The sequence below is a fragment of the Pungitius pungitius genome, chromosome 8 (genome assembly GCF_949316345.1).
Source record: "Pungitius pungitius chromosome 8, fPunPun2.1, whole genome shotgun sequence".
Classification (NCBI taxonomy): domain Eukaryota; kingdom Metazoa; phylum Chordata; class Actinopteri; order Perciformes; family Gasterosteidae; genus Pungitius; species Pungitius pungitius.
In genome coordinates this window covers 16,014,546-16,041,514 of record NC_084907.1, presented here as the reverse complement: position 1 = coordinate 16,041,514, position 26,969 = coordinate 16,014,546, and the positions used below count along the sequence as shown (strand labels likewise).

The following is a 26,969-nucleotide window of genomic DNA, read 5'->3' as shown; positions in this document are numbered from 1 at the left end:
GATGCTGAGAGCAGGATCTCAACTGGCCTGACCTGGACATTGTTCTATGCTCACATAGCCACACATACACAATGCATGTGGACGCGCATAACATTCAGCCGCCACCGACAGGGGTCAGACAAAAAAAAAAAAAAACGAGGAAAAAAACTTCAGAGAGGACAGTGAAAGACCAGCAAGTTCAAGTGGAAAATCCTCCCCTTCCCCCCCCTCACCCCACCCTCTCCTTCTCCTGTTCGTCCACCGCCTCCCTCCATCTAACGCGCCAGTGCTTCAGAATAAAAATGACAACACATTTTCAGACACACACACACACACACACACACACACACACTCGGGCATTTCTTTGGGAAGTGTGAGAGGCCGTTATCGACCGTATTTCATTACTGATTTCACTCATGTTTCAAATCACAAAATAAGAGTTTCACACTCCAGTGGCCAGCCCCAAACGTCTCCTCTGCGTCCTTCCCCTCTGTCTGTCCACCCCTCTGCCCACAGCCAAACCCATTCCACCGGCTGCTCAACCTCCTCCCGTGCACCCTTCACATCCTGTCAGGACCCCCCCCAACACACACGTGCACACGCAGCCCCAATTCCCTCCACATCGAATAAGGGAAACTGCCAACTAAGCACTTTTATTGAGTGGACAAAAGCAGTGCTTTGGGAAAACACTCTGAAAGGAAATAAAAGAGGAGGAGAGAAGGAACCGCTTCAGTGCCACCGACATCTTGGGGGGGGGGGGGGGGGGGGGGGGAGACACTTATCTTTCCACATACTTTTGTTAATTAGTTAAAAGACTTGAACCCTGCCTCAAAATCCAAAATATGATCAGTGCTTTTTTTTAAAAATCTGTAGTGGTTTTAAATAAAGGTAGCTGGGGAAGACCGAAAATTGATTTTGCAGCAGTATATTTATCAAAAACTCGCTATGATATTGATTAAAAGTGTTTCCATTGAAATAAACACTCCCTCATACAGACTGACATGACTCAGTTTCTCCCTCCCGTTTCCTGCGTGACTCTTACTCAATCCTGCTAGTCGGGTGCCAGCCCTCTGCAGAGAGCAGCGAGGCCACCTCATTAACATATCGCTAATGAGTCTTTTCATTTTTTTCTTCTTCTTCTAATTAAACGAGCTCCTCAATAATACATGAAAACAGGACACCACGCTATTCAATTACATCCGCATGGGCCGCGGCCAAGCACGTGCGCTGATCTGTACGTGTGCACGCCAAGTGGCACCGCGTTAAGTGTGCCAGGCGCGCGTCTGCCAAGTGGGTGTATGTCGTGCCCACCCAGTGCACGAGCACGTGCCGAGTCCGCCCATTGTGGAAGGAGGGTCATGGAGGCATGCCACGCATCATGCTGGGTAATCCGCCAATTGGCACTCTGTCGGCCAAATGTGTGTCAACCAATTCTCTTGGTGGCACGTGTGCCACGACCAATTACTGTAATTTCCCAATACTGCAAACATATAGCAAAAGAGAGACAGGATCCAAGTAGTACCATTCAGGAAGGTTTTTACTTCAGAAATAACTACTGAATGAAGACCATAGAGTTACTGCCACCAATTGGTTTTTCAGTATCTTGTGTGTCGAGTAAACAAGTGAAAAGTCCTGATCTATAAATAAATATAAATGACGGAGCGAGAAGACAATAAGCAGAACATATCCAAACATACTTTTTTCTTTCTTTAAGAAGGGATTTCTCCATCCTCCACCAAGTTATTATTATTATAAATAAAATTATTTTTATATCTCTAAAATGTATTTTCGGACCTTATATAAAAATGACTCCTTAACCCTTGAATCATTGTGCTTTTCAGCAACTGTAGCTATATTTTGTTGAACACAATCAATTTCTCCAGCAATTGCCTGTCTGGAGACTTGGAGGCTATTGTCGAGTTTCTCCTGTATGTGACACATGACAGTGACACACGCACAAAGTGGACTGATAGCATCTCACACTGCCAAACACAGAGACCATCTCGGAACAACCAATCAAAAAGCAGATACAATCTCAGAGTTTCTTTTGCTCTCAGCTCAGATCCTCCCCTCTATTATAAATAAAGAAAAGAAGAGAAATATGATGGGGACGACGCGGAGGGGGCTGTGGGGGGGGGGGGGGGGGTGTCAGGGCAGACCCAGGCTTCCAGAGAAGTCAAGACACAAATAGAAGTCTTCCCACTCTCCCTGTCTGCCTCTGTCGTTCTCCCTCAGAGAGAAGGGAAAAATCTAATTATCGAGCTCCTAAAGATCTCATTATTGGCTCGGGCTCATTTGCATGTGTGAGAGCAGCCCAGCAGGAAGCAACCTGAGGACGGCCATTTTGTGCCAGATGTGAGCCACCGTGTCGGCCCATAGTTGCTGCCCGCCACCTTTGGAAATGACCAGATTAAATGTCTAGCTGCTCTCACTCAATCGCTCCCTCTCCCCCCCCCTCTCCGTGGGCTAATAGAAGATTGCTTCATTTACAGCAACCGAGTGACGTTGCTTTAAATCGACAATAATGGATAAAGCTGGAAATGGATCAAAAAGTCTCTGGGCGCCACGTTCGCAGTCGGGTTTGTTGTGAGATCAATCTAACAGCTGCAGTGCTGCTGTGTTTCTGACTACGAACACACAAACCCCTGAATCCGAGTGTGTGTTGCGGGGCCATGACGACTGACAGCTCAGGCGGCAGAGATGTAGCGTCGATGCCCTGGAGAGTCCAGGGAGGCTCGACAGGCAACAACAAACAAGACAAACCAGACAGATACGGAGTGAGAATAGCGTGGTGTGTGCCTGTGTGTGTGTGTGTGTGCCTGTGTGTGCGTGTGTGTGTGTTCGAGGCAGAGGGAGGGTCCAGTGTAGTTTCCTCTAAGCGCTCGCTTTCTCCTACTTCCCCACTTTCTCTCGGGGTCTCGGGTTGTTTTTAAGATGAGTCATTTGCAACATTTGATTAAAATCCCGCCCTGAGCCACAGCGTCCGGTGTGTGTTTGACCAAGGACACACACCGGCCCATTTGGATGCGCCGCAAATGATGATTTAAAGCATGTGTGTCGGTCTGATAAGATTAGAAGAGTGCAAGCCAGAGCTGGAGGAGACCACACTTTAGGTGCATGGCTGAACTGCTGATGGACACATTTTGTCCAGTTTGCAGTTTTAATCTATGCACTATTTTTACTGACATAAAACTGCTTATTTTTATTCTCATAATTCTCATCTAATTCTCAGTTACTATCCGAAGTAAAGAAAGGGATTCTGATGTCACTTCATGCTTGGTTTCAAGTGTAATCCCCGAGTACTCCCCCCCCCCGCCCTTTTAAATGTTCTTTCCTTTCTGACATCGTCATTAATTGTGAGGCATTTTTGCACTTCCTGAGGTCAGTTGGCAATTAAACTGTGTGGCCGACACTACAAATCATTTTCCTTTGGTCTTTGTGTTGTTGAGGAGTCCTAGGTGACTGCTTTTTTTCTCGTTTTCAGCTCTGTCATGTGGGCCACTGGTGTTCATATTCAACACCAAGCTCTTCCTCTGTTTATTTCAAACACCCCCCCCCCCCCCCCCCCCCCGCCCCCTTCCTGCTACTGGACGTATGGAAGTTAGTCCCTTTTCACCAGAGGAGTTTTCCTGGACAAACATAAGCCAACACCCAATGTTCATGTGACCAAATGAACATGCTTCAAAGAAGGTTTCTTTCACTTGTGTGTGTGTGTAAATGTTGCATTCATCTTTTTAAATGTAATTGTCTCCAATGTTTGACCACCTTCTGATTCCTACACGGAGGCACCGATCTTTCTGCCAAAAAACTGAAACTGAAATCTGACCTTATCCTTTGCGTCCGTCTCACGTCTGTCCGTCTCACCCTTCTATCTCTTCCTTTATATCCAATGCCGCAATGGTCCAGCTGTCTGTGTATGGTTTGGCGGGGCGATAGTGGGGCTGCTCGCTGCTCTAGTGGACCCATGGCCCCACTTCATTCATATGAGACTTGGCTACAAATCACACTTCTCTGCACATCGCATGAACGTAAAGAACTGCCAGAATGTAATGTCATGTGGGATATTCATCAACCTACACAGATAGTAATAATGTGTGTGTGTGTGTGTGTACTGTCTGTGTTTGAGTGTGTCCTCCTTAAGTGTCTTTCCTGCACTCCAGCTAACCCCACTCACTATGCTTACTGTGGAATTCAACTGAAAACAGCTCCCTACCCAATCACTACAAAGACCTCATTCACACACACACACACATTAACAATCACACACACATGCACTCAGAGAAAGAGACACCGACACAGGGCGAGAGAGAAAGAGAGAGAGAGAGAGAGAGATAGAGAGGGAACGTGCCTTCCATACTGTGTAGTTGACGTGGCATGTTGGTGGAGGCAAAGCTGCAGCAGCCAGGGGCCTAATATTATACAGATTCTGACAAAGCAACACTTTGGTTGTGTGTGTGTGTGTGTGCGTGTGCGTGTGTGCTCTGACCTGCACGGGGCTCTGTTTGACCTCATTGCTGCCAGGGGAGTTGAGTCCAGAGGCCTGCTGGAGGAGGAACTGTCTGGCTGCCTGGAGCGCCTACGAGGGACAAATAGAGGTGTTTAGCATGCACACATGGCCATACAGTGAATCATTTGCACAATTGCATAACAACACACTTGGGGGGGGGGGGGGGTGTTAGAAAAAAGAGAAGCACAAACATGATCGTTCTTACTCTCTGCACCTTCTCCCTGTGTCAGGTCAGATTTCTCGATTAATGGCGATTAATGAACGTTCTTATAATGTTGTCAACGTGAGACGTCGCCCTGGCCCTCCACACACCCGCCTGAGTGTGTGTGCGCTTGTGTGTGCCTCTGCCCCACTGTGTTACTCCGAACCCCTGACCGGGCCCGTCCTTCACGCTCTCTGTTTCTCTGCCCCTCCCCTCTGATTCTCTCTCTTCCAGACCCCTTTCCTCCTCATCCTCTCTTTTCCGAGGAAGGCGCAAAGTTGGGTTTTCCACATCCTCTGAGGCAGAAGTGTGTCAGCGTTTTCTTGTGTGTGTGTGTGTGTGTGTGTGTGTGTGTGTGTCGGTTGGGCACCGTGTTTGCGTGTTGAAGTGATGTAAGGAGCCGTTGGCCCTGATGTGCCCCTAAAGAGCTGTGACTAACCACCACCCACCTCTTCATTCCTCCCCCTCTTTCTGCTGCCCCGCAGCGCTGTCCGTTCAAACCAGTGACACCATCGCCCCCCGCCCCCCCCCCCCCGCCCCCCCCGCTGCCCTTGAGTGTGGCCAATTCATCTTTTTGACCCAGCGGCCCGAGCCATTCCTCCCACTGCCTCTTGTCATATCTCCTTTCATTCCACCGCCGACCCCTTCTAAAAGGCCCCGGTGGTTCTCTTCCATTCACCGTGTTGCTCGATGTCGCATCAGCAGGCTCTCTGTCGTTAAGACTAACCGGTCCCAGAGAAACGGACATTGCTGTTGGAATGCCTGAGCCGCTCCGAAAACCAAACAAGAAAACACCCATTAGTAAGAGCCGCCTTGCACTTACTGTAAGCGCACACACACACACACACACACACACACACACACACACACACACACACACACACACACACACACACAGGCACAACCTCATGACAGAGGGTTAGAGAGGGGAGACAGCAGGATGCACATTTGCTTCCTCTGACTCAAAGGGGAAAGGTTCCTCAGTAAATATTGATTTATGAATGTCTGTGTATGTATGTGTGTGTGTGTGTGTGTCTGTGGTGTGTCAGCATGCACAAACTTGTGTTGGTGTGTGTGTGTGTGTGTGTGTGCACACCGCAAATTAACGGCCAGAATGAGGGATGTTCTTTAACATGGAAGCTCTTACTCAATCATCCAGCACCAGAAATCTGTTCTACTGCATTATTTCACAACCGCAGAAAAGTTCAACGCCGCGAAACGGCGCGGCGCGGCACACACTTACATTATATTGTCATATAGTTAATGAATTGTCAAATTAGAAGCTCTGGTACATTAAGTAACGTTTAATTACGAAAACAGAGAGGAGAGATTAGAGGGAGACAGAGAGAGAGAGAGAGAGAGAGAAGTCCGCTGTGCAGCCAGCGTGATGAAAACCATCTGTATCGAGCACACTTGCTACTTTTGCTGAGACCGCAATTAAAACACACACACACACGCGGACGTGGCTGTGGATGTGCCTATTCACACACACAGACACACACACACATATTTTTACACTTTAACAAAAATCTCGGGAACCCCCCTCTCCCATTTACTGGTTTGACCTCAGCATTAAAGCAGGCATAGACGTACACACACACACACACACACACACGCACATAGAAACCCAAAAAAAACACAACCGCCCAGTTTGTTGGCATGTGGTGTGAATTACTCCTTGAACACCCTGTCTGCCCAAGAGTGTGTTTTGTCTGTGTGTGTGTGTGTGTGTGTGTGTGTGTGCGCGCGTGTGTGTGTGTTGGCAGGAGTTTTGGAGGCATGTCTGGCAACAATAAGGGACAATTCCACCCAAATTACCACCCTGATTACCACTATATTAAAGAACCATTTATGGCTTTCATAAACGCTACAACCAAGCAGAGGTGATGCCTGTCTCCTCTCCCCTCGGGCTGTATTCATGGATGTGGGTAAATGTGAGAGACAAGGACTAACAACAGAACATGTGGTTCTTTACATATGTTATCCAAATCCAAACGGTGGATTCAGATTCCACTTCATGAAGAGACGCAAGACAATTACAAAAACTTATTTTTGTGTATGGTTTTATACTGTAACAGGAGTTTTTTTTTAATTGGTTGGAATTTATTTGCAGTTCAGTTTTTTTAATGCACAAAAATATGACAAAAAGCTCCCTCGCTCTATACCTGTGATGAAGTGAACAACGTTACTGTGTGCAAGTATAACGTGACGTGATCATGGTGATACGAGTGTATTTGCCAGCCAAAGGGCAGCTCGAACACAAAAGTATAAGTTCTTGTTTTTAATCAGTGAGTAAGGAATAGGAAAAGGCACCGAACCTTGGCAACAGTGCTTCGATATTACTTTCCAATACCAGTGATGGGACTAACACACGCCGTATAAAAACACACTTTTACAGGGTTTTCTTCCTTTGTGTGTGCAATAGTATGTGCGGGACAATAAACTGGACTAAGCAAAGGAAATATTTGTATATTGAGCAACGGCTTTGAAAACTGATAATGTGTTATATGTGTTCCGCTTTAGAAAACCTACTTTAGACTGTTACTTATGGACAGTGATTGGGATGAGACACACACAGACGTTACGGCGTTTGAGTTGCACCTTGAACTTTGAACATGTACAATGAAAGGATAGACTGGATTGGTGAAGACACACACACACACACACACACACACACACACACTCACACACACACGGACAGAGGCAGCGGCAAGCGTTCTCATTACGACCTTTTCAAGAAGCACTCCTCCGCTCTGACCCTTCTCTTTCATTTCTCCTCTTCACACTCACTCTTTGCCTTTTTCTCTCTGTGACCTGGGTGAGCTGCAGCATTGTGAAAAAGCACCTCCCGCCCCTCCCACTCCGACCCCCTTCATCCACACACACACACACACCAGCTCCTGCTGGACTCCCCCAACCCCAACTCCTCGCTCCCCCTGTGGCATTCTTGGGGGCGCACTGCACCTTTAAAGAAAATATGAGAGAGGCCTAAGAGGGAGGCCCAACAACAGAGTCTTTGTGCTGCCGCGGAGCGCACACACACACACACACACACACACACACACACACACACACACACACACGCGCGCGCACACATACACACATCAGTGGTGTCAGACAGGTTTTATTAGAGTGAGAGAGGGAGGGAGGAGGAGGAGGAAGGGGAAGGACGGGTGAGGAGGTCACTGCTCAGCTTGGAGGCCTGAAAGCACAGTGTGAGTGAGTGTGTGTGTGTGTGTGTGTGTGCGTCAGTTCGGTGTGTGAGTTCTTCTGACTTGTCATCGCTCCCCTCTGTAAATCATCGCCTCCGACACAGCCTTTAATAACAGTGCATTTTTTAATTCAGCAGGGTCACACATACGCTCACATGCACACACACACACACACCCACACAAAGGTAAGGGCTACTTTCTCTCCTTAACAGGATTTCAAAAAATTGCTGACGACTATATTTCGGAGAGGAGGGAGGGTTGATGAGGCATTGAGAGGAGCCATAGAAAGAAAGCTTAGAAATGTAATTTTGCTACGTGTGTATGATGATCTCGCTGACGGTCCTGTATGCGAGTGTGTGTGTGTGTGTGTGTGTACGTACATGCAATTTTCTACGTGAACCAATATCTACGTGAAAGTGTGTGTGTGTGTGAGTGTGTGTGTGTGTGTGTGTGTGTGAGTGTGTGTGTGTGTGCCTGGCTCAGGTTGCTAAAGCAAACAGGTCTGCGTGTGTGATGAATCTGGCCTCTAATCCGCCCAGTGTGTTTGGGTGAGACAGGGAGGGAGAACGCAGGAATAAGCAAAGCAATCTAAACAGAGAGACATAGCGAAGGAGGAGGGGGAGGCAGGGAGAACTTGAGAGAGGGAGAGAAAGAGGGAGAGAGACAGGTGGGTACCATATGTTGGAGTAGTCCGTCACCACAGACTGAGGTCCATTGTTGACGGCCGAAACGAAACAAACTAGTCCCCCCCCCCCCCCCCCCCCCCACTCCTACCCTCTCCTCCTCATCTCCCCCCCGTAGATAAACAGCCCCCGGGGCAGACAGTGGGCTGTCCTTGAGGGAGGAAGGGGGAGGAGGAGGAGGAGGAGGAGGAGGAGGAGGGAGTCAGGGAGGGCAAGGGGAGGCAGGTGGTATCAGATTTCTTTGCTCTTAGATCAAGTAGTGGAGAGTAAAAAATGGAGGGTGGGGGTGGGGGGGGGGCACATCGTTGCATCTGTCGGCGACACACAGCTGAAGCGGGCAATTAAGACGCTTTTAAGACGCAGATATCTTCACCGGCAAACACGTCTCCCCCTTTCCACCTTACAGACTCCCGGACAGCCTGGGGAGAGAGGCCGGTAATGCGCCGCTCCTCCGCTCCTAAACCCCTTCCTCCTCCTCCTCCTCCCCGGGAGAGAGCAGGAGACGACCAGAGAGGGGTGGATGGATACAGGGGTGAAGACGTGGAAAAAGACCTCGTCACGCCCAGCTGCTCCTCTACAGGTTTGCACGCTCTCTGATTTTGAGATCATTCAGAGAGACCAGGTTCACAAAGGAGTGGTGGATTTTCTCCTTTTTTCTTTTCTTCAAACTTACTTCCCTCTTTCTCTCTATCTCCTTTACGGAGTGCTGTCATTGAAGCTGAAAGCCAAGCTCAAGCTGCACCGATGCTGCCCCCCCCCCCCCCCCGTGATCCCTTATATCCACTTGCGCGGCGCTTCCTTAAAAAAAAAAACCCACCTCCAAATGCCCGTAAACCCCTTCCCTACTCTAATTTACTCCCTCCTCCTGGCTTGCGCTTTGCTTCTCTCTGCTGGCTTTCCTGCCTCCAAAATCTCTCTCATCTCGGACTCCTTCTCGTTCGATGGCTGCTGGAGAGCGACTCGTGATCACAGAGAATGACGAAACAAGCCTGAACCGATGTAACGCAATCTACAGAGCACGTCAATTTGCTGAAAAGGAGGACGTTTCTACAGTACCACCAGCTCACCTGTGTTGGGAAGCTGGCCCCGGCATTTACACCCACACACATTATTACTGGGGGGGGGGCTGTATGGCTTTGGGGCACATGTGAGTGAAGGCTTGGTCACAGGCGCGGCGGAATCTCACGTATCAAACGCATCACTGTCAGTCATCACAACTAAAAAAAAAAACTAAAAAAAAAGATTGTTTTCCCAGATCACTCGTACTTTCATTCTCTCTCCGTCTGTATCACCCGATCTGTCTCCTGCCTTCAAACGGCCTCTCCACATAATGTATAAAGTTTGGCATTTCTCCAAGCACTGCCTTTCTTTTGCCTTACCCCCTCCCACCCCCCCCCCCTCCCCTCCGCTCCTCTGGGGAGTTCTGTTACCCACACCCTTATTGGCCACAGTCAATTGTGAGGGCAGATATGCGTTAGACGAAGGCCTGAAATAGATTGCGCAGGCCAAAAAGGAGGCCGAGCCTTGTGAATGCAGCTGTTGGCCCCGAGGAGAAGATCCCAGAACCTCAGCTACCGTGACGGCCCGCTGTGGGCCTGGGATACCTGGTTTAGGGTCAGCTCATGAATATTTATGATTTGATTAGTTGCATCTGAAGGACAAACTTGTTGAGAGGTTTGACTCATAGCTCGTCGTGGTTGTTAACAGGGAAAAACCGTGGAGGCCCCAAGGCGGGAATTCTGTAGGACAACCAGACATGGCATGAGCTGATTTCACTGAATATCGTGTTTTCCACCAGACGTTTAATTTAATGGGAAATTTGTGGGTTTGTGTTTGGGCAAAAAAAAAACGTCAGTTGCTCTGTAGTTTATGTTTATAATGGGAGGTTTGAGAAAACCGAGAATCCCTTGTCAGCAGCGTTTTCTTTGTTGCAGTCAGCAATGAGTGCATCTGGTTTTAATAATGAAAAATCTTTAAAAATCAATCTGTAAAAAATACACTGATTTATCAACAGAAAAAAAAAATCTATAAATTTAGTGCCACTTCCCAATTATAGGTCAAAGGTATCAGGGAACAGGTTGGAACATATATTTAGTGCAGATCAAGGGTTTCCAGGGGTAAACATACGGGGGCAAGGGGCAGTCCGAGCCAAAGCCTGCTAAAGCCGCTCAATTTCACGGTGGGTTACAAATAAACTCTGCTCTGCCAAGCCTTCGCCCCTGAGTCTTCCTCGCGTGCTCTTTTCCTGGTATTAATCAGGCCTTTCCGGACCGGCCTTCACAAGGCTTCTGACATTTACTTTCGCTCGTAGCGACGCGAGCTTCGAACCCGCTGTCCAACAATGCAACGGCGCGTTAAACAACGGCGAATACCTCACAGCGTCAGCTCAAACTACCCGGGACACCTTCAGAAACACCGGCCAGCCGCGATCCCGCTCAGCTATTTAATGTAATGTTTCCGCCATATAAAGGCACCGTTCGAGGGCTGAGGTTTTTTAAGACGGCTGAAGCGAGCTTCTCTGGGCCCAGGCTGCCCATTAAAAGAGAGGAAAGACCGCGTTCGAGAGCCAACTCAATAAAAACTCACAAACTCCAAAAGAACTTCAAAATATGCCATTATGTTTGAAAACCCTGGCTGATTTTAGATTATTTTTTTCACATCCTATTTTTCACAAAAGGGACCTGTTCTAAACTCGGGGGACCCTGCCGTTTTCCAGATGGTTCTCTTCAGTTTAAAATTGTTTTGTGAAATGAGAAAACCTCTCCCCTTCAACTACGTCCCTACACTCATCTAGTGTTTCTATTGATTCACAGGGGTATACGTGCAGGCATAAAAAGGAGCTGACTGAATACCCAGTTCTACTTTAGATCATTACACAATTCATCACCGTACACACACACTCACACACACACACACACACACATCTTAAACACAGGGATAAATCTATCTCTCTTCCTAAGGAGATGTTGTCAGCTTTTCTCTGTTAAGTGAAGGAAAAAGAGCATAAAGAGATAGACAATTAAAGATAATGATGAGGTGAGCGGGGACAAAAGGAGAGAGGAACTCCCTTCTCCAGATTAGAAAAGCAGCTCCCTCTGTACTGCAGGCCTCATCTCAGTCCAAGCGGCTAATTGATGGCAAATAGCTCTACAGCAGTTTCCTTCCACACACACACACACACACACACACACAAATACACGTCATACATTTTATACACATGCAGTTTCCCTGCGGTTCTCAACACAGCTCGTTTGGCAAGAGAGGAAGGTCTCACTCCAGACGGACCCAGCCCACAGCGGAAAACACACGTACACACACACACACACACACACACACACATATGGGTACCTTGTAATATATTTAGCCCTCGTCTTGTATAAGGTAGGACAGTTAAGTAGTTTGGTAATGCTTATTGGAAGACAAGTCCACTTAGGTGGTAGGTCTTAGCTGGGTGACCTCCAGAGCTTAAACTACTTCTCCTGTCCAACAAGAGCACCTCCCGGGAGGCTAGAGGCTGTGAGCGGCCAGCCCATGATGAGGATAGCACTAGCCTGGCAACCAGACCTCACATATGGAAACCGTTTAACTGTTATTATTAATATTCCCCCCCCCCCCCACACACACAGAAAAAATCAAACTAATAACACATGCAAGACACTGCCAAGACTCAGCTCAGGAGACAGAGGGAAAACACATACATACACAAACAGAGACTGTCTGCCATGTGCACATGCATACACAGACACATACACACACAGGGACAAATATACACACACAGACGCCTATTGGTTAAACAGAAAAACACAGTCAGTGGCCTGAAAAAGTATTAGCCTGCCTGCCCGCTTGGATGGAAATAAAACTCTTTTATGTTTTTGGTTCAGAGGGTTTTTACACCTGGTTGTGGCTAGGGAGATGGACACACCCTCGCACAACCTTACCACACACACACACACACACACACACACACACACACACACACACACACACACAAGAACGGCGGAAGTGGGCACGAACAACAAAGACTGGCTGCTGCACAAGATGTTAGAAGTTTTAAACAAGAACAAAATCTTTAACTTCCCCAAATGAGAAGCAGGGGCGTGTTCTAAAAGAGGGAAATGAGGAAGTTTGTGTGTGTGTGTGTGTGTGTGTGTGTGCGCGCGCTGGGCTTTGTGATTTAGTAAGAGGGTCAATACAGCCAGATGTGAACTTGCACATTTTTCAATCTAAAATACCTCAAAGGCCAGTTTCATGGCCTTTTTAGGCAACTGGAAAAAGTCAGGACAAGCAAAAAGACCAATGAGAAAGATGTTTAATAATAAATAGTATCGGGTGAAAAAGCACAAAGAAGTTTAGGAGCTTTTTATTTGTGGATCCACCTTTTTATGACACTATTACTGAGAGGACAAAGTTTTTCGCTCAAATGAAGTTTCACTACACTTTTATTTTGCACATGTTTTTGTTGTAGTCAAAGACTATTCCGTCTGCACGTGAAGAAAAGGCCGTCACACACACCGTCCCAGGAGCTGATGAAGAAAGCAAAGAGCGAGAGGGAAGAGCTACATTCCTCTTCTCCTCCCTGTTGACTCTAATCTCTCCTTTAAAATGGCTCTCACAAAGAACCAGCACGGACTAGCTAATTAGCAACACTTTAGGTCTCTGCAGCTATTGTGTGCATGGTGTGTATACGTATGTGTGTGTTCATTGTGTGCACCGCCAGGCTCTCGACTGTTTCCAGGGTAACTAGGAGCCTCGTAAGCGTTGCACATTTTAGTCTTTACCCTTCACATTCTCTCCTTCCCCTCTCAGTGTCACCTTCTGTGAGTCCAGAGTGGAGGACTGAAGGATTATGGGTCTTTGAGAAGAAAAAAGGAAAAGGAGACTAGGACCAAGATATGAAGAGTGTTTGACCTGTGTGGGCGGGGGGTTATCAACTAATGCTCTCTTTTTGTAGTACCTTGCTCCTGGTGATCTGTGAAAGCCTGCATTTGTACACACATCAATTAAAAGCAATTACCAGGGCTGCTTTTTGATGGACAACGCAGAAGACGCCGACAGATGTGAACGGGCCTCCATGCACGCACACACACACACACGCACAGTCACACCTCAGTGTCCCTGACCAGTAATAGTCGCTGACCTACGACCTCTTAAAAAGGCCCCGGTCATCGTTGCAATGTTACCGTCTGAGGAGCGATGGTCGAACAGCCAACTTTTTTCACCCTGTGTGTGTGTGTACACATGTGTGTGTGTGTGTTATTTACCTGAAGGCGCAGCTAGTCCTGCCCAGTGTGAGTGCTTCCAAACACTTCCATGGCAACCAAACCCAGCCTAACCCCTTCGGGTGCCCGGGGATGTGTGTATGACGCAGTCTCCACACCAGAGAGGACAAGCACACACACACACACACACACACACTCACTTCTTGTGTTGATATGTGTCTATTCTTGTCCCTGAGCCTCCTGGCTGGTTGGGTCAACCAACCGTGTCCATGCTGGCTGATCTGGCCCGGTGGACCATGTCTACTGTCCATCTAATCTTTATCTACAAGACCTGGTGACCTGTTGCCTTGTAGCATGCTTTGCATCTGAGCCCCATTACGCAGAATTTACAGTTCCACGTCAAGTCAAGGTGAAAATTGTGACGCTCCTATTAGCTTCGATTTCAGTAAACTGGTTGAACCATAGCTGTCCCTCACAAACAGTCAATCTGTAATTAGAGGGTGAAATGGTATATGGATATATCATAGAGCAGAGAAATGTAAAATGAAAGGAATGGAAAGGACATAAATAATGAGAACAGAAAATTTGTCTTGGCTGGAAAAAGCACTAAAAACATTCTTTATGGGCGCTCATAAATACAACATCTGAGCACCTCGGAATCAGCTCTCAATGTGACCAACCACTGTCTGAGAAATACGATGAAGGGGAGTAATATATTACTGACCATGATATTTCATTTGCGTTTGTGTTTAAATGCAAACTTTGTATTTTGTCAACTCAAATCCCCTACAACCCAGAACAGTAAGAGCAGTTTAGAGAATAAATGGATGTCTCCAATCTACATATATACATTTGAGCAGCTTCATAAGTAGAGAGATGGACAGCTCAAGAAAAAAAGGGAAGTTAAAGTCAAAGAAGACGGATAAATGGACCTGCTGGTGCTTTTAAGACTCCTACAGGAAGTTGGTGCTCTATAGGTCTCTTTGTGTCGCCTCGGTAACAGCAGTGGGTGTTCCGCGATGCTAGGCAACCCAACTGGCCCCTCCTCTGTCTCAGCATGACCTCTGGTGACCTGTGAACTATTCTGACCTCAGACATAAAGAGGAAGGCCGGGCCAAGACCGAGGGAAAGCTTTTAGGAGGTGACAGCACTCAGAGAGAGGCCTGGAACTGATTTACTGTGGGCCGCATACACGACGGACCGACACACGCAGGCACACACACACACACTCACGCAGACAGATACACAGACAGGAAAATGACACACATGGGATGCAACCTGTCATGCAAATGCCCAAAACCAAAGTATAATGTAATTAGTTTAAACCCCCCAACCCCCACACCGCGGCACTGACAAACTGAGGAAAAGTGTCGGGACATTTTTCCTGCAACCCCTTCACCTCCGTCTCCTCTGCCCCCTCCTGACCCAAAAGTGAACTCTGGGGGAGAGCTGGAGGTCAAACAGGACATAACTGTCCCAGTGACCAAAATTCACCTCCCATAATTTAGCAATGACTGAGCCGCCAGTGCTACAGTCACATGTGTCTCAAAAGCTGTCCACCTCCAGCCATACAGGCCACAATTACAGCCCAGCCAATCTAATAGGAAGCCATACTTTATCTGAATCATTCGGCATCTTTCATCGCCTGTTAATGCACACACCAATCTCAGTCCGGAAGGCACTCCCACCATCAAACCCAAAGGCACACTCGTGGCCATGCACACGCACACATTCACAGAGAACTGCTATCTTTCATCTGTATTTGTGTATATCTGAGATCTGTATCGGTTCCCCCTGATCTCCAGTCATCTCTGTGGCTGCTTAATTACACCCTTCATTAACTCACATCAGCTCTGTGCATGTGTGTAGCTGCCTGTGTGTGGATGAAAGAAGGAGAGAAACCAGGATTGCAAGTGGCGTGTGTGCCTTTGAGGGAGCGAAAAGAGAAGAAAAAAAAAAAAACCCAATTGATTAAGAAAAAGGGGATCGCAGTGCCGAGTCAATATCTTAAACTGTGCCTTTTAACCCTTGGATAGGGGAGACCGCTACAATCTGCCTCTCACTTTCTAAAGTGCGTAAGAGTGCGTTAAGGGCAAGAGAGAGAACGTGAAAACGGGGGATGAAAGACACCCTGGTTGTTTGAGCTGACCCACGAGTGGCACAGAGGAAAACGGCACCTTTTTGTGTCTCTCCCTCCGAACACCAGCGCCCTGCCGCGACGCCGGAGGCGACTCACACGCGGCGAGCGGGAGAGGAGGAGACGTGAAACGGGAGGGAGCGTAGGGGACGGGAGAATCCGCGGCGCTCAAAGTGCAGACTCTCATCTGCACGAAAAAAAAACAAAGAGACACGTAAAGAAAGGGAACGAATTGAGGACACCTGGTTCTCGTCAGAGCACCCTCCATCCAGCCACACACACACACACACGCACACACACACACACGCACTTTGAGGTTTGTTAGGATTTGCCCTGCTTACATTTCTCCTTTGCTATGCATCATTTCACGTCTACACCCATGCCCGGTACCTCAACAAAGTGCCATACACTCTCGACTGCACTCTCACTTTTCCACCTCTCCTTCCTCTCGCTCTTTGTTTCCCCAACTCTCCTCTCCTCTCCTCTCCTCTCCTCTCCTCTCCCTCCCCGATGATGGGGCAGTACTGGTCTTTGCCCCCTCTTCCCTTTCTTCCCTCTCTCTTCCCTCTCTCCTGCTCTGTTCTTTCTGGGGAGGCAGACAGGCCACATTCCACAGGGAGGCCCAGGCGCCCTTTTCTGACACGTCTCAGCGTTACACCCCTCCCTCATCCCTCTATTCCTCCCCCCCCCACCCTCCTTCTCCCTCTGGCTGTATATCCAATCTCCCCAATACCTCTTTTACACTCACCACCTTCCTCATTTGTCCATTGACCAACTAAAGCGTGTCCCATATATACTTCTATCTACCTGTTAATGACAAAGACCAACAATGAGATGGAGAGGCAAGAAGGATCTGAGAGAGAGAGAGAGAGAGAGAGAGAGAGAGAGAGAGATGGAAGACAGGGAGAGGCCAGTAGGGAGGTTTGAAGGTTGGAGATGGCTGTGATTTCTCTCGGGTTCCCAAGGGGCCCAAGGAAAAGAAGGCTTTGTGTTCTGACAACACGGCGCTGTCAGGCGTTCTCTCTCTCTCCGTGTGTGAGTGTGTCTTTTTCGCTCCAGTGCGCACCGGCATGGTGTGTAAGCACCAACACTACTAGTCTGCACTACACCTCCAGGTGAGAGACTCAAGCGTGGAGGAAAAGTGAACAAGGGAAGGACGAGGAGGAGGAAGCGTTTCCAAGACTTTAAAGTTGAAGCGTGAGGAGCTTATACGTTGTTGCCAGGTGAGCAGTGTCAGTATTCGGCCTTCTGTGTCAGACAATATTGATTTTTTTGATTTTTTTTTAAGCAGTGGATTCATGCGAGGAATACAGCCTCTATGGCCACCCAGCATTACAGCACAAAAACAGGGTTTCAGCTAAAGTGTGTTGGAATAAGGTATAAAAGAAAGACTCACAACGTTGTGGACGAAGCATGTGCTGGTTTGAAGTTTTACAAAAGGAGACATTTAATTGAAATCTAATTTATTTTAAACAATTTATACACTTTTAACCCAAAAGAAATATATGTTTCTTCTGTATATATAAATAAAACTCAAAACAGGTCCATTTCTATTTTAATTTAGCCAAAGGTTTGACAACTAGAGATGGTCACGATGAAAAACAGGAAATAAACTGTAGGAATGTAAAACCAAGAAGGAAATAAAGGACGAGACTGATTTAGATGCTATACTGACCACTCAATCTCTAGATTGAAATACCCAAGAAATACCACTAATCTGAGAAAATTAAGTTTAACAGTAAGATCGAAATATATAATTACAAACATACATTACATTGTATTTACTGTATTTATCATTATCCTTTTTAGGGAGGCGAGGGCCGGGATCTGGAGGAAAGGTTGTGCTTGTCTTTCATGGTCCACAGCGGATAGAAGGTGAAAGAAATACAGTGAGGGAGAGGAAGAGAAAAAGATGGAAAGAGAGAGGGAGGTATGTTTGTGGTTGGTAACCCGCTTAAGAGAGGAAATACCAGCGTGCACACACACACACACACACACACACAGGTGCAAAAACATAGAGAGCAGAGAAACGTCCAGGAGAATAAAGACCTGCTTTGTATGAGCTACAGGTTTGGTGTTTATGTGTGTGTGTGCATTTGTGCGTTGCTGTGTGTGTCCTTGGATGAAGGTTGCTGAGGAAGCAGGGTGAGGATGCAGTCAGGGGAAGGCGGAGGGAGAGCAGGACGTAAGTGAAGGGCCTTGAGTGTTCTTCATTCACCTAAGGCTCCATCATTATAATTAAGAGGAATCATTTTAGCAGCAGGGAGGAAACCCTGGTTTTCTTCCCCAGGGTTTCCTCAACTCAGCTGTTGTCAGAGAGCCCAGAACTCACACTGAACCTCTGTGATGGGCAGACACAACGCGAGCGCAAACACACACACACACACGGAAAGGGGAGCGATTCATTCATGTTGCCCCGCATGCTTAAACGGCTAGTGCACGTAGTGCATGTGGGAACATATTCTCCCCTAATCTCTTCAATCATTGCAGCCAATGCCACATCAATGACTGCAACATGAATCGCTGAGTTTCCATCATTAGATGGCAACACTCAGCGGACATTCTTGTGCCGTTACGGACAAATGACTAATCTAGAGACCTGTGGGGGGGTGGGGAATAAATGGCATAACCGGAGACATTACAAGCCGACGTGTCAAACACAAACAGACGCCACTTGATGATCGGTTTAGTCGCATTTTACACAAAGGAGTCTTCCACACACACACTCCTTCAGCTTCTGAGTTCTACATGGAGTTTATGTGTAATCCCCGTGACGAGACAAAATGGCTCCTCTCACCTGGCGGCAGGTGTCTCATATATTTCGCGAAACCCGCCACGTGCGACAGTCTATCTATATGGTAGCCTCCTGCGTATGAATTAATGTGGTGGACTGTGTCCCAGTTGAATTAGCTCGCACATTATGAACGATGGAGAATCAAAGCACCTACGAGCCGACCTGTAAAGGGATCGTCACGGATCGCACATGCGAGGCTAACAGTTACGTGCTTTCACTTCTGTACATTATGCAACAGCCCGTTTCCCCAGAAAGAATGTACATACGCACATCCGATAAACAGGTAGGGGTTGCAAAACAAGGTAGGTAGGGCTTGCAAAACAACACACACACACACACACCTGTTGTTGCTGCAGGTGCAGTAAGTCGACTGGGCTGATCTCTCCATTGGTGTCTCCGTTAGAACCGCCCTCTCTACCGCCCCCTCCATCTGATTGGCTGCTGACTCCGTTCTGGTTGGACGGTGTCGTTCGAATGGTCTCAGAGGCCGATTCCACCATCATCACTGGCACCTGAGAGCAGAGAGGAAGGAGGCGGGGGGGGGGGGTCGGAGGGGGCAAAACAACAGACAGATTGAATAAATGTGACCTGGGCGGTTTGAGCAGAAAGCCTGCTCCCATCAGAGAGAACAAACAAGGCAGGAACCTAAAGTAAACACGCGTTGAGATAGTGAAGTGAATTGTGTGTTTATGCATGTGCACGTGCGTGTGCACGTGTACTTTTTGCAAAGGGCTTTTGGTCATGAACCACCCACACAAACATGCCCAAGTGGCCACAAAGGAACACCTAAGGCAGACACTTTTTTTGTCTGTACCTAAATGGGTGTCTCGGAGCGTACGCATGGATTAGGATCAGACGTGCAGCAAATCTGAACTGACAAGGCTGTTAATACTCTGCTATACAGTTAAATAACACAGACATTTCTCCAATAATCAGAGGTGGCATGTGTGCGCCTTGTGAGAGCCCTGCGCAGGTCGGTCTTTGAGAAAGCTCCGTTTGATACACCTTCACAGGGCCTCTCTAATTAGAGCTTGTTCCTTCCACAAAACCCGACAAAACGAGCCGTTCCTGGATGTGTTGTTGTTTTTGAGAAACAAGGCCCCGCAAACACACGGGAGCATTTGCCATCGTTAGGAGCTTGAGCGTGGGAGAGAGGAGACGGCGAGGCACATACAGGGGCGCGTGAAGAACACACACAAGGCAAAAACAAAACAAACCCTCACACAAGCACGCAGGCTGCGAGCTCCTAATGACAAGCTCAATCTCGTCTTTCAGCTTCATCCAGTTTTAGAAATTAACATACACACACACACACACAAGCGAATAGTTTTTAAGGGGAAAGTTCTAATGCTTTTATTTCAGCAAACCAGGGTGGGTACACGGAACGCCGTCGAGGCATTGTACCCACGATTGTGTGTGTGTGTGTGTGTGTGTGTGGGTGGGTGGGGGTATGTGTGCGTTTCTCAGAAGCGTACAAACCATGCCTTCTGGGGAAACAATAAAAGGCATTTCATGAGAGAATCTAACTTTGAGGCAGCAGGTGAGTCGCTGCGGTGTGTGTGTGTGTGTGTTTGTGTGTGTTTTTCTAAGACTGACAGCAGGTGAGGTTGTGAAAGAGCGCTAGTGGCTCTGTTAATGGAATGCTGCCAGATGCTTGATGAGGGACTGAGACCTGAGTGTGTGTGTGTGTTTGGGGGGATACACGTGTGTGCAGGTGGATGGGCCAGTGGATGTGCCAGGATCAGTTACCCCGAATCCTGCAAAAATGTTGCCGTAGAATCATGCAGATGGCCTAACTTCTCCAAAGAATTCTCTGCTGGTGAATTGATAGAATACATATTGCATATATTGAATGCATATTCAATAGTTTGGGCTTCTCGATGCCTTGAAAGAACATTTATAAAATAAATAATAAAGCCCCTTGTTACTCTGAAATCAGCGAAGTCAGACTATAATCCTAAAAGACACACAAAATTCCTTTTGCTATCATTGGAAGTTTCAACGACGTCTTTCATGGCCCCAAAAAAAAAATCTGTATGGCGTCATACTGCAGGAAATACATGTTGAAATGTATAAAGGAAGGTTCATCATTGACCTTTTAGAAAACCCACAAATAAAACTGGTGTTTTTCCTCTCCTCCCTCCGACCAGGCACCAAACCGCCTGTGAAGTTAACATCGAGGAGTCGAATGTTATTGTGACATTCAAAGTTAGTCACTTAATCTCCAGCCCGATTCCTCTTCCCCACACTTCCTTCCCTCTTCATTCTGTTTCCTTCCGACTCCTCCCGCCTCCATCTGGCCCTCCGCTCGGGTCAAACTGCTCCCTGAGGTGATATTATTAAGCGAAGGCATAGTGCTGAGTGATCAACAGATCCCGCTGCACAGTCCACTGGCTTTGCACTTCAGTAGAAGCTCTTCGCATCATCACACGTCTCACTGAGCATGAATCACCGGTTCACTATCCGGCCCACACTGCACAGGGGCTGTTCTGTAATGTACTGTACACCCATCTGCTTCGAACTTTTCCTCATTGACCTTATTAGTAATGAAGGGAAAGGAGGACGAAGACGGACAGAGAGATAGAGCTCGCAGGTGGACAGGGACCTAATGGGAAAGTGGCGAGTGTGTAAAGACATGAGCACACACACACATACACACACACACACATGGGGCAGTGTGGTATGCTCTTCTAAAGGGTGTGTACACTGTCATATCCTGTAATGGGTGTATATAAGCTGGTGTAATGGAGGTCGGGGAAGAGGCATGGGCATAAATCTACCCTGAAGTCTCTGATTAGGGCTATGAGCTTTAAGTTTAAGTGTTTCTGGCAGGGAAGAGGAGCTGCCCGCGCAGGGGCCTGCCTCAACCTGCTACGCACTCTTTCAGCGTCTCTCACCCTGCTTTCTCTACATGCTCAGACCCCCTCCAGCTGAACCCCTGACCCCGAGAGTGTGTTTGGGAGAGACATTCCCACTACCCCGAGGGGACCGAGCGAGGTGGGAGGAGCGCAGATCAGAGAGATAAAGAATGCGTTTGGAGGAGAGGGAAATAAAAGGCCTCCTTTGCCTTCTAATTGGGACGGAGGAGGGAAGAAGGGAAATGGGACTCAACATGTTTCTGATGACTCGGGTGTATATGTGTGTGTGTGTGTGTTTGTCTAAGAGGCTGACACCTACCTTTGTACTGTAACACATTAGCTCATAGCCAACGCTGGGTGCATGTGTTTATATGTGTGTCTGGTGTGATTGATGAGCGCTCAGGAGCCGGGACGAGTCTTGTCTCGACACGCAGGATCGTTCAGATGTTCCCGAAAAACTTTGCACTAATAATAATCAGATCTCCGCGATCCCTCCGCTCCTTCCCACTGCTCTGGGTGTGTGCGGAGTTCAAACAAGCCGAGCCAAATGCCCAGTGAGCTGGCTCACAACGGCTGACTCCCAGGCTTTGTCGGAGGGATTGGCTCTGTCAGATTCCTCCTGGTCACGGCTCGTCAGAAACCGTAGAGCCGGACCGGTTTCACTCTCTGTGTGAATGAGTGTTTGTCTGTGTGAGAGGCAGTTGTGTACGGTGTGTATTTTACGTGTGCATCTGTGTTTACAGCAGCTTAGTGAGATAATAAGTCTTTATCGCGTTATGCCTCATGAGGGAATATTTCCAGCAGTCCCAGAACGCCTGTTGTGTTTCCCTCGCCTTGCATCAGCTCGCAGGAACGCTGCTTATTAGGCAAAGAACTGAGGGAATAAGGGTGGGAGGGAAAGAAGGAGGAGGAGGGAGAAGGAGGGAGGGGGGCAAAGGAAAAAGAAAATTGTCTGTACCAGTATCTACACTCCATCATCTGTCTTCTACTTTCATCTGACTCTTGAATTATCTGTCTTTCCACTACTCTCTGCGTGCTGTCTTTCTCCCTCTGGTTATGCCTGGTAACTATTGGCAGGTTCAGCCCTGGAAAACATTAAAGTTTTCTCCCGGAAATTGAATCCACATAGGTTACTTCTATGATCTCTGATAGTTCAATCAATATTTGTGAGCAAGAGAAACACTCTTCCCCGAGATGGAAATCTGACGAACTGGAGCGGTAACGTGTTTTGTAATCAGGAAGCTGAATTTGGAGGAGCCTCTGTTGACAATGAGTGTCTGTGTATATTCATCAAATATTTGTTGTTATACCCAAAGGGGGAGTTTTATTTGTTATAACTGACACTAAAAAAACACGTGAGAAAAAACATCCATGGCTACTGTCATTGTGTCCATGCAATATCATATTTGCTGCTTTAGGATTTGTCTCTTAAAAACGTCCCAAAGCATCTAAGCTGCTTTTTTAATGCTTTGACGGGGAGATGAACACTGACGACAACAATTGATAATGTGAACACATTCCCACCCATGTTGTCACACTCTCACCTAAAGACTAAAAAAAAAGTGACACTGGCTTTGAGGGAATATGCCCTGACAACAGAAACCCAGAACAAATCCAGCTATCAATTGAGTCTGTACTTCTTGAGTGTATCTCCATTTATTACGCCTTCAATCCCCACTGAGAGATGCAACAAGAGAAACTGAGAAAAGGAAAAATACAAATAACATATGGCATTTAGAGGGTGGTGTCTGATGAGAAAAACAAGAGCTTGTGTTATTAATGTTCCAGTAGTGATTCTGCAGCATTGGCAATTGACAATAGACATCGTTGTCTCAACTAACGAGGCTACCTTCCGTGTGTCCTGACATGTTGATTCTCAGAAAAGCATCGACCTAAATTAAATTCTAGGATATATATATATATATATATATCTAAAACGTTCCAGATGTCTTCTGCAATCTTCTCAGAGTACTGAAGGGGAGAGAAGGGAGAGATATCCGCGTGGCATTTCTGAGCTGACGTGTATTAGCTTCAATAAAAGAGGATGAGGTCAGGCAAGAGCCAAAGAAACAAGCCACACGTATTGTCATGCGCATTGAAACGCATAGTTTGGTTGTTTCCCCAGATGCCGGCCGTTGCTACATGTTAGTCAGCTTTACCGCAGGATACTGTAGCTGGGCGGGGGGGGGGGGGCAGCCATGTGGTGTTCCACACAGAGCTAATGCTAGCCGCTAACAGGTCTGCTCCAGGCCGGTCGCACACAACCGGTGGGCTAACAGCAGAGGGATGGAGCTGGTCTGCGGCTGACCCGCCCGCGTTCCAGGGCTAACAGGTGAACTCCGCTATCCCGGATGTGGGCCGATACGTCCTACCGGCTGGCTTCAAAAGAGCGTCATCAGCCAGCCCGCAGAGAGAAGCTAGTGGCACTGGCCTACAGCCTGAAGCCAGCGCTGTTGTTGGGGCGTGGAGAGAGGAAGAGGGGCTCAGACTGCCGATGATAAGAAAATCCCAATGCTATAAAAGCACGGGGTGTTCTTCCATACTTGTGTCTCACGCACGGTGTCCCAACATACGAGTGCTCGCGCGCGCATGTGTGCTTTTCTGTGTATTGGCTGTACAGTATTCAACCGACCATATATGTGCATTCCCCTTCATCCCTGGCGAACTTGTCTCTGCGCACGTTCGTGTGTGAATTGTGTGTCTGCTTGCCCGCCTGCAGTTCTCCAAAGACAAAGTCCCTGTTTACAGAGGCCATAAAGATTAGCCTCACTCGGTCAGGTGGGTTCTGGAGCCATAGGTAAACACACTGCACATTCCGCACCGATGAGATCGCTGCGTATGTGTGTATGACCGGGGCAAACATACACTCCTGCCTTCACCTCGACCCTTCCTTTAGAGTGCAGTAAGTGATTTACCAGCTTGCAGACGGCTGTCTGTTCGAAATACTGAAGATAGAAACAAAGATACACACGCACACACACACACACACACACACACACACACACACACATGCTCAAATCACACACAAATATTTGTAGAAGGAGCGGACTTCACGCACACCTCATTTATCTGATCCTAAAATCACGGGTTGTAAATTCCAAAAGAGGTAAAGCTCGCGCATGTGCACGTTCCCCTGAGCCAGTTGAAAATCATCCTGGGATCACGAGGATGAAAAATCCCTGCCTTCCCCTTCATCTCCCCCCTCTGTCTGCGAGGTAATGGAGGCCGAGGTCCGGTTATGACAGTCCACCCGGCTAATACTCTGATTGTATTTAACATGGTGGAACAGAGGTGAAGAGGGGAGGAGGGGGAATGGAGGCCAGGAGGGAGAGGAGGGACGTGCCTTTATTTGGATTTGAAGCCAGCTAGCGCGCCGCGGAGCAATTAGCAGCTCAGTCCTACGAGAGCTCTTTATTAGAGTGACCTTCACTGCGAGGGGGGAGGGGAGAGGGACATTTTCAGAGAGGCAGATGTAAAGGCGTCAGGAGGAAAATTGACAGATGGCATGAAGGTGAAATAGGTGGGTAAACTGAGACTTAAGATTTTATTTTCTTATTTGTTCGTTGCGAAGAGGGTATGGGATGAATTTGATCTGCTTGACGCTCACCACCCCCCCCCCCCCCCCCCCCCACTCCCCCCTCCCATGTATCAAAAACCAGGTTGACATGGGTGACAAACATTCATAAAATTCAAACAAATCAAACACAATTTCATTTATTCTTCTTTGAGCCTTCGTGGGTCTGATAGAATGTGTGTGTTTGTACGTGTGTGCATGTAAGACTAGGTGTGTGTCTGTGTGTGTGTGTGTGTGTGTGTGTGTGTGGAGTTGCATGTGACCTGTCAATAGTACCTAGATGTTAAAAAAAGTGTACTATACTTCAATTCATATTACGAGAACCTACCATTCAACAATGAAATTGCTCCATTCCTGAGATATATATATATATATATATATATTCTTCACCTTTCAGCAGGTTACTAACTTCTTAACTTGAATTAGAAGGGTTAATCCACACTTTATTGCGTGAAAAGACAAAATTGTGCCAGCAATAGAAAGAGAAGGTGTTTTTTGCCTTAAGGTGAGGCATAATTTCATTCATGATAATGATTTGCATTGCAGAGATGATAAAATGAATAGATTTAATATTACCTGGAAATGAGCAACAGTGACTTACAATAATAAAGAGTTATAACGGATTTTAAAAAGTGGTATGAAAATATAAATAAATAAATATCAAAGTGGACATGATATTTTATACATTGGCTTTCAAGTCTGGCACTTTGCATTTCCTAGTTAATTAATAGATTGGATCAGGGCGAGTTTAATCAAATATAATTGAATAAGTAAAAACAGGGCAGACTTTAAAGGAGACATGCAGAGAAAATGATAGCATGTCCACTTTTCAAATTAATTGAATTTTAGTACTTTTGAACTTGGTCCAAGCTGTTACAGAGGTAATTAATTCACATCCTATCCAAAAGTGCTAAAACAAGATGATATCCCCTCATTCAGTATGTGTGAACCCATAAACACACACACACACAAATTTTGTCTTGAAGAAAAACTAAATAAAAGTCAACAATGTTGCACGCCAAAGACAGTCTTAAATGTATTCATTAATGTATTGTTGGTTTTCAGCTAGTTCCTCTCGCTGTTTTCGCCTTACTTTTGTCTTATAGGACACAACTAAAATATGAATAATTTCTCAGGCAGTTCTCATTGTATTAAAAAATGTCTCCTTTATAATTTATCAGAGAAAGAAAAATCTTTGTTATAGTGACAAGCATGCTAATTAGAAGTAGAAGGAACATTGAGAGAAGTCATATTAATTTGGAACATGCTAATATTAATAGAATAATTTATGGTGCAATATAAATAAATTAATACAGTATTTCGTTTGAAAAGGGGATGCCTTAATTTCAAATTATGAGAAAGAGCAAAAAAATGTCTGCCTCTTGGACAAGGACATTAATAACAGTGCTTTATCACCAAAAGAGAAAAGGAAAAGACAAACTGAACATGCACTGTTCAATTTTAGAACGCATCAATATTTCAGTCAGTTAATGAAATCTGGATGAGCAACACTTGTAGATCCTTCCCTGTTATTTTCATTTGCTGTTTAAGGATCTTCTGACTCGTAAATTGGTGCCAAATCTGCGAAACGCGGAACATTTAGTCGTGTTTTTACTTTATTCATTTTTTTCTTCTCAAGATGCCTCTTCCTCTTCCCTTTGGCTCCATGTAAACTAACAGCTGTGTGCCAGGCAGTGGGTGAGAGAGGCAGAGAGCGACAAAGACTGAGAGAGAGAGAGAGAGAGAGAGAGTAAGGGAGAGAGAAGTGGACTGGGTCATTACCATCCTTATTACTCCTCATTAA

The 26,969-nt window shown here is 46.9% G+C and overlaps 1 protein-coding gene across 3 annotated transcripts in view; it reads right to left on the bottom strand.

Moving 5' to 3' along the window:
* Window positions 1–26,969, bottom strand: part of foxp4 (forkhead box P4) — a 95,405-nt gene that overhangs the window by 33,531 nt on the left and 34,905 nt on the right. For 2 of the 3 annotated variants that reach the window (XM_037448548.2, XM_037448549.2), the window contains exons 2-4: window positions 19,075–19,245; window positions 15,980–16,126; window positions 4,466–4,555 (exon numbers count right to left, since the gene is read on the bottom strand). In XM_037448548.2, the coding sequence (XP_037304445.2) occupies window positions 4,466–4,555; window positions 15,980–16,126; window positions 19,075–19,236 (399 nt within the window). In that variant the 5' untranslated portion in view covers window positions 19,237–19,245. The remainder of the gene's footprint in view (window positions 1–4,465; window positions 4,556–15,979; window positions 16,127–19,074; window positions 19,246–26,969) is intronic. The other variant, XM_037448550.2, reaches the window with a different exon arrangement.